Below are 7733 nucleotides of genomic sequence, written 5' to 3'. Positions count from 1 at the left end.
TCTTGTATCCTTGCGACAAACCCTCCCCTCCCCGGTGGAAGGCCCGTGTGACCGGTTCTGAGGAAGAGAATATAACAATGGGTGTCGCTTCCAAGCTGGTTCATGAAAGCCTGTGGTGTCTCCGGGTTCCTTTTCTCCCGGGTCCATTCTCTGTCTCTGTGTCAGTGTGTGTGTCTGTGTGTGTGTCTCTCTCTGACGAAGCAAGAGCAGATAACATGAGCTGCCCCAGGAGGCCCAGTGCCAAGAACCTGCAGAGGCTCCGGGCTGAGACACAGAAGTCCCGAGACCCCCCAGTGCCAGCCGAATCCTGCCAAGAGCACGTGCCCGGTCGCGGTCTTGGAGGCGGACCCTGCCCCAGTCGAGCCTCAGCTGAGCCTGCAGCCCTGGCCTCCTGGGGGACCGTGGGGCTGAGGCTCCCAGCCGAGCCGAGCCGGGAGACTGGCACAGAAAGTGTGAGGTGGTCCAAGTAAGGTGAATGTGTCCCCCAGCACAGACAACAGTCCATCCTCCAGGCTGGGGCCCGGGCCCGCCCTCCTCCCTCCCGAGCTCTCTCCGGCCACACTGGCTCCTCTCAGCTCCTCTCCGGACAAACCCTCTGTGCCTCCGAGTCTCTGCAGCTTTGCTCGTCCCCGCAGCACACTGCTTGCAGACGTGTGCGGGACTGGTTCCTCTTGTCCTTCTGGGTCCCAGCATCAGGGCCACCCTGGAGGCCTGTGAGACCCCCCCCCCTACCCAGGGGCCCCTGGCCGCTCTCCTTCACCCTGCTTCATTTCCCGACAGTGTTGGTCTTTCCTTTCACACGGATTCGCTCTTGTGCCTTGACCCACCTCCCCCTCTGGGCTGTGAGCTCCTGGAGGGCTGGGACCTCACGGGACCTTTGACTCCGGCCCCCGGGCCCAACAGCCCCTGCTCAGGGTGAGAGGCACAGGAGCTGAATGCGTCCAGAGAGCATCTCAGAGTCCCTACCTGCCTCTAAGCAGCTTACGCTGTGGACATGCAGACTAATAGTAAGAGGTACAAGTTGGGCTGGGGGCAGGGGACGCCCAGCTTGACCCCTGAGCGTCCCTTCCCGCTCCCAAGGCTTCACTGAGCACAGTGGACACAGCCTGCCCCCTGGTGGTCAGCACCGGCATGACAGCCCCAGGCTTGGAAACCAGAAAACAAAACCCACACCTTTGTTTGGATGTAGTCAAGGCAGCAGCCCTCCCTGGCCCTAGGGGGGCACAGGGGCAGGACCTGCGGGCTCCAGGGTTGGTGTGAGGACTTCAGGAGCCTCCCTTGTCCCCCGTTCCACCTCTCCCGTCCCGGTGCCCCGTTCATTCCTAAGGCTTCCTCACCCCAGTCAGGGCACTACCTCTGGAAGCCCTTCCTAATGAGCCCCCGGGGCTCCGACAAGGAGGGTCTTGACCTCGGTCCCCACACCAGGGGCTGCTGCTCGGCCATGTGCTGCCCACCCAGGTCCTCGGTCCTCCAAGCCCCCAGGCTGCCCTCCGCTCAGAAGGACCTTGAGGGAGGAGAAAGCATTTTCCCAGGACCAGGAGCATCTTGGGGCAGGGGTGGAGGTCCAGGGCCAGCAGACAAGCCTGTGGGACCCTTGGGACACCACGTCTATGCAGCCCAATTTACACAGGAGTAAGCTGAGGCCTGTCCCGTAGCCCCCTCCCAGTACGGGGTGTCTCCTTCTAGCTCCAGGCGGGTGGCGGACACAAGACCCCAAACCCCGTCTTCTCTGGGTGCCCCGGGGAAGTGCCCAGCCCAGGCAGCCCCCTGGGTACCCTGGAGACCCCGCTGGTCATCAGGCGGGCACATCTCCCCACCCCACGTATGAGCCCTGGTCATGCTGCCAGCACACTGGGCGCCCCTGCCCCGTGGCAGAGCTGCCTCCAGTCCCCTTCTTCTTGCCCCGGTGTCACCTCCCCCCTCCAGGGTGGACTCCCCTTGAGCCGCTGCCGGGTGGTCAGTGTACGTGTGTGTCTGTGTGTGTGTCTGTGTGCGTGTGTGTGTGTGTGTGTGTGTGTGTCTGTGTGTGTGTGTGTGTGCGTCTGCTTGCCTGTACGGTCTGGGGACATCCAGATATAACAGCCCCACCTCGTATGGGGTTGATAGGGATCCGACGGGATCTCAGGGGTCTCATTCCCAGGGCGAACCCCAGGGGAGGACTGAGTTTGGCCTAGGACAGAGACCCCCACTGCTTGGACTCTGCCCACCTCACGTATCCTGGGCCGGTCCCTGGCCTCAGTCTCCCACCTGGCCCTGAGGTTGGGCGTGGAGTGACGTCAGCATGGATAGGGCCCAGGCTCTCCCCTGGGTGGATGGAGAGGAGATGTGCCAGGCACACAGGCCTCCCTAGCAAAGGGCAGCTGGGTCTTGTGTCCTCGGCCTGGCACTGCTGTGTGCCCTCCACAGGGGGTTCCGTGCCTCTGATTCCGTGTGCACCCTGCCTCCAGACCGCTGCCCTGTAACCCCAAATCCTGTGAGCCCTCGGATCAGCCTCACCCCAGCCAGTGGGCTGCAGACTTGAGGGCCGGGTGGGTTGGACACGCGGGTACACGAGGGTCGCCGAATGTACCTATGCCGTCCCAGCTGTCACAGACCCCACGCTCCCCCCCAGGGTCCAGCTGGGTGCACGGCCGGGGCAGGGGGCCTGGAGGAGACGGTGGACACCAAGTACGGGCAAGGAGAGGATCGGCCTGTCCCCTCCCGCCTCCCCCTCCTTCTCTCCACCTCCTCCCGCGGTCTTCCTGCCAGAACCCGGGACACAAGGGGCAGCCTATCCCTGGCTGCAACCCTGGCCGGGTTAGAGGGGTGGGAGGGAGCCCAGGAAGGAGGGGGCACATCGTGGGGATGTCTGATGTTGGGGTGGTTAGAGTTGCTAGGGACCCCCGGGGTGCTCACTGACTTCACCCCTTCTTATACATGAACTGCGGCCCCGGGATCAAGGGCACTCAGCTCTGAGTGACCAAGCCCAGCCGTGAACGGGAACGAGGGACTCAGTCTTCACCCTCATGGAGCCCTGCCCTGACCATCACAGGTCTTGTCCTGGGTTGGGGCTCCCCCAGCCAGGTGACCCCCGTGCCCCCTGCTCACCTTCCTGAGATGGGAATGACAGACCCCATTTTCAGCAGAAGAAAATGAGGCTCTGACACCCACCACGTGAGCTTGTGGGTCACAGGGCCGGGACATGGCCCTATTGTGTGTTTGCCCCCCGGACAATCCGACCCAAAGCCTGAGCTCGCACGGGAGCCTGAGGAGGCTCCAACCCTGGAGATGAGGACGTCCTGGGAGGGGGCCATGGGATGGGCGGTGGCGGCAGGGGCCTCTGAGAGGCCGGGGCTCCGTGGGTTCCCTGGGGGAGGAAGGCCCTAGGGAGGCCGGAGTGGGGAGAGGGGTGCCCACAGGGGAGGGCGTCTGGACCAGCTCACGCAGGGCGCCGGATGTCGGGCCAGGAGTCGGGGGTCACTGCAGGTTGGGGAGGGTGGGGATGCTCTGCCTCTGTGGCCCCCAGCTGCTCACTGTGGGGGAGACGCCGTCCCACCGCCTAGGCTGTGAGCTCGAGGGCGGGGTGGTGACTGGGCTTCACCGTCGTGTGCGGGTGCCTGCACACGGCAGCAGACAGACACGGGTGCTGACGCGTGTGGGGATGAGTGAACGGACACCGGGCCGCGGCTCCCATCTGTCGCTGTAAACAGCGGGGCCCGCGTCACGCGGCTCTGGGACGGTCCCAGCGAGTCAGCGAGACGTGAAGTGTTATTCCTCCCCCGGCACAGTTTGAGGGCTGACAATCCAGCAGGGCACGGGACGGGGTGTGTGCGCATGGAGCTGACCGGAGCGGGTGCCGCTCGAGCCGGGCACAGACGCCAGAAATACGTCGCTTGCGGGTGTTCTCGTCGGCCCTCCCTCTCCGGCTGGGGACGTGGTGGCCGCCGGCCTGCGGCAGAGGGAGTAGCGGGAGGGAGCGGAGTCCACACGGCCCCCAGGCGAGGGGCAGGGGCAGCACAGAGCTGACGCGGAGGGGCAGGGAGAAGCGCCCGGGGCCTGCAGCCTGCCCGTCTGGACACGCGTGTGGGCTAAGCAGGTGACCTCTAGCCGGTCAGTCCTGGAGCCCCGACACCGGGGCGTCCGAGGGCGATGCCGCGGAAAGCCAAGCACCCTTTTCCCACTTTGATGCCGACTCAAACGCCCAGGACCCACCTGGGAGCCAGGGGAGGTGGAGGTCAGCGGTGGGATTATGGGGTGTCTCCAGGCCCATCACTGTTCTCTTTCTCATTTCTATCATCCTGTAGGAAATATGCCAGTAACTGGAAACAAGGTATCACACACGATGTCTGCATAACACCCTGTTCTAGATTTTCTGAAACAAGGTCCTCTACAATTAGGGTCATGGCAGACACTGGACCCCGGCCAGCACCCCGGCGGGAGACACCGTGGCTGGCGTGCAGGGTGTGGGGCGGCAGGGCCGCCTGGCAGGGGTGGGGATGTTGGGGGACGCACATCTCCCCCGGAAAGCTGCTGTGTTACTTGGGTCTCAGCCCTCCCCGCAGTGTCTACATTTTGTATTCCACCTGAAACTGGCCCAACCTTTCGTTCCAGAATTTCACATGGCCAGTAACAGCCGGGACAGAGGAGTGAGCGCACAGGTGGGCAGGTGGTGGGCATGTCCTCAGAGGAAACCAGACTCCCTGAGTCGAGCTGTGAACCCACAATCACATCGGCTGGGTCTGGACTTGCCCCTGGTGACCTGACTGGTGGCTGGGCAGGGGTGTGTGTGTGTGAGTGTGTGTGTGTGTGTGTGTGTGTGTGTGTGCATGTCCCCTATTGACACGGAGTGCCCACCTTCCCTGTGGGAGGGGTTTCTGGGCCAGGCACCGGGAAGTAGCCTTAGGGCCTGCTCAAAAAACTGTCACCGAGGGGCTCACCGCACTTGCCCGATGACGGGGGAGCTGCTGTGTGCAGGGTGGGGAGCAGCGAGCCCCCTCGAAGAGGGACCAGCCATGGGAGGCGGTTGGAGAAGACTTCCAACCTCTTGGGGTTGGGGAGATACAGACCTGGACCCGGGAGCTTACACGCTCGGGTTCAGTGCTGGGGCCCGAGCAAGCCCCCTCTTCCTCCAGGGGCCCTCTTTGGCCTCCCCTGGCCACATGCTGGGCCTGAGTCCTGATCTGGGGGAGATGCGGGGGTGACCCCTCCTCGGAATACCCGCCGTTGACTGAGGGCCCAGTAGCCTTCAAGGGAGGGCCCTGCAGGGGCAGACACAGTCCTGGGGGGCCAGGGACCGACCACTGAGCCAAGAGGGGCAGGTGGCCGGCCCTGCAGGTTCTGTGAAGTCTGCGAGGGCACGTTGACCAGAGCTGTGCCCGAAGGGTCTCGACTGCCTCACAGCAGGTGGGAACCTGCAGGGGATTTGCCAGGGGCGGGTCCTGCGGGTGGAGGGGGTCTGCCAGGGGAGCTCGGCACGGGGGTGCGCTGCTGGCTCCAGCATGCTGACTCGAGGCTGCACGGGTTTCCAGCCTCCTCCGCCTCAGGCTCGCTCCCCTTTGTAAGATGGGGCGCTGATGGTCCCCCGTCCCCTGGGGCAGAGGTTAGGGAGGCGCCGCGGGCACACTCGCCCAGGACAGGCCAGGACAGCGGCTGTTCCTTAAGCAGCCCAGGGTCTGCCTCCTCGATAAGGCGCACAGGTCCGCGGCCCCCGGCTTTGGGCTCCTGCCGCCAGCCTCTGGCAGCGACCCTCCTCCGCCCTGTCCCCTGTCCCTGTAGATACGTGGCCTTCCTGGAGCTGTTCCTGCAGACGGCGGAGAAGCACTTCATGGTGGGACACAGGGTCACCTGCTACGTGTTCACCGACCGGCCGGGGGATGTGCCCCGCGTGCCCCTCGGGGAAGGGAGGCAGGTGGCGGTCCTGGAGGTCCGGAGCTACTCGCGCCGGCAGGACGTGTCCGTGCACCGCGTGGAGATGATCCGCAACTTCTCCCGGCGGTGCTTCCTCCACGAGGTGGACTCTCCGGTGTGCGCGGACGTGGACGTGAGGTTCCGCGACCACGTGGGCGTGGAGATCCTGTCCCCGCTCTTCGGCACCCTGCACCCCGGCTTCTACGGGGCGGCCCGCGAGGCCTTCACCTACGAGCGCCGGCCGCAGTCCCAGGCGCACGTCCCCAGGGATGAGGGAGACTTTTACTACGCGGGAGGCTTTTTCGGGGGGTCGGTGGCCGAGGTTCTGCGGCTCACGTCAGCCTGTCACCAGGCCACGGTGGTCGACCGGGCCCACGGCATCGAGGCCGTGTGGCACGACGAGAGCCACCTGAACAGGTACCTGCTGGACCACAAGCCCACCAAGGTGCTGTCCCCCGAGTACCTGTGGGACGAACAACTGCTGGGCTGGCCCGCCGTCGTGAAGAAGCTGAGGTATGTGACCGTGCCCAAGAGTCACCGGGGCATCCGGGACTGATGACGGGCTGGCCTAGTGTCCGTCAGGGGTGCCACCCTGACCCCAGCCGTCAGAGCGGATGGCCTGTCGCCGCTCCCTTTCTCTGTCCAGTAGCGGGACATCGCCGAGGCCCGGCGCCGCCCGCATCCGGCACGGGCACAGTTAGGCTTGACCGGGGGCCTGCCGGGGGGCGCGGCTCCGGCAAGACCCCTTGCTCTTCGGGTTCCTGGTCAGAGTTGAAAGGTCGCTTGCAGCCGCGGGCAGGACGTGAAGGTGAGGCCGGATCAGGACCCCCTTGGCTGGCGCCTGGCTTCCCGGCAGCCTGGGGCACAGCCCGCCGCCCGCTGGGGCAGGACAGCCCCCCCACCCCCTGGCCTCCCTCAGTCACTGCGGTGTTGTGGGTGTCACGCTTGCCCTGTCACTGCCACTAAAATGTTTCTGGCGGATGACGGGAATTGCGGGTTGTCCCGGAAACCTGCCTTGTGCGCTTCCTCGAGGCCCCGGCCAGGCCTGAGTGCTGCAGTCTCTCCGCCTCGCGTCTCCCTTCTCACATCAAGGACAGGGCGGTCCGCGTTGCCACTGCTATTTCTCCGTGACGTTGGCCAACTGTTACAATTTCTGGGTCACTTGCTGCTGTAAACGGCTCCAATTTTATGTCGGATGCTTTTTATTTTTATTTTTTTATTTTTTTTAAGGTTTATTTATTTTTGAGAGAGAGAGAGACCATGAGCTAGCGGGGAGGGGCAGAGACAGAGGGAGACACAGCATCCGAAGCAGGCTCCAGGCTCCGAGCCGTCAGCGCAGAGCCCGACGCGGGGCTCGAACCCACGAACCGTGAGCCGAAGTTGGACGCTCAACCGACTGAGCCCCCCAGGCGCCCCTAAACCTTGATAACGTTAACCATGTTCAGGTGTCCAATTCAGTGGCAATAGGTACATTCACTGTTCTGCAACTGTCCCCTCCGTCCATCTTCACGACTTTTTCGTCACCCCAAACTCTGTGTCTGCCCACTAGACCCTAACCCTCCCACACCCATCCCCCTCCCCAGGCCCGGCACCCACTGCTCCTCCCACCCCTCTGAATCTGACTGTTCTCGGTCCGTCATGAGCGGGGCCCTCCAATATCGGTCCTTTAGGGACTGGCTTATTTCACGTAGCACAGTGGCCTCAAGGTCTGTCCCCGTGAGCCTGGACCTGACCCACCTTTCCCCCAGAGGAGTTGCTCAGCTCTGTCTTGTCTAACCTGAGCCTCCTCAGTCCCCTGTGCTCCCCTCATCTTCCTCCTCAGCCTGAAGGACCCCGGGGCCCCGTCC

General features: G+C 64.2%; 1 protein-coding gene across 1 annotated transcript; it reads left to right on the top strand.

Annotated features, from left to right (window-relative positions):
• Positions 1-215: 215 nt before the first annotated feature.
• LOC115499152 (histo-blood group ABO system transferase 2-like) lies at positions 216-6509 on the top strand. The gene is made up of 5 exons (XM_030292866.1): positions 216-452; positions 1687-1799; positions 2407-2473; positions 2612-2688; positions 5755-6509. Exons 1-5 carry the CDS (start codon positions 216-218, stop codon positions 6440-6442), a joined length of 1182 nt encoding a protein of 393 aa, XP_030148726.1. The 3' UTR covers positions 6443-6509.
• Positions 6510-7733: the final 1224 nt, after the last annotated feature.

This window comes from Lynx canadensis, chromosome D4 (genome assembly GCF_007474595.2).
Source record: "Lynx canadensis isolate LIC74 chromosome D4, mLynCan4.pri.v2, whole genome shotgun sequence".
Classification (NCBI taxonomy): Eukaryota; Metazoa; Chordata; class Mammalia; order Carnivora; family Felidae; genus Lynx; species Lynx canadensis.
The sequence above is the reverse complement of the archived record's forward strand: the minus strand, read 5'-3'. Positions and strand labels throughout refer to the sequence as shown.

Bases quoted from the DNA above. Each gene is read 5' to 3' on its own strand.
- LOC115499152 (XM_030292866.1), top strand. From the start codon at position 216: ATGAGCTGCCCCAGGAGGCCCAGTGCCAAGAACCTGCAGAGGCTCCGG. The intron at 2,474-2,611 runs GTGAGCCCTCGG...GCTCCCCCCCAG, and splicing joins GCCCTGTAACCCCAAATCCT to GGTCCAGCTGGGTGCACGGC. The intron at 2,689-5,754 runs GCCTGTCCCCTC...CTGTCCCTGTAG, and splicing joins TACGGGCAAGGAGAGGATCG to ATACGTGGCCTTCCTGGAGC.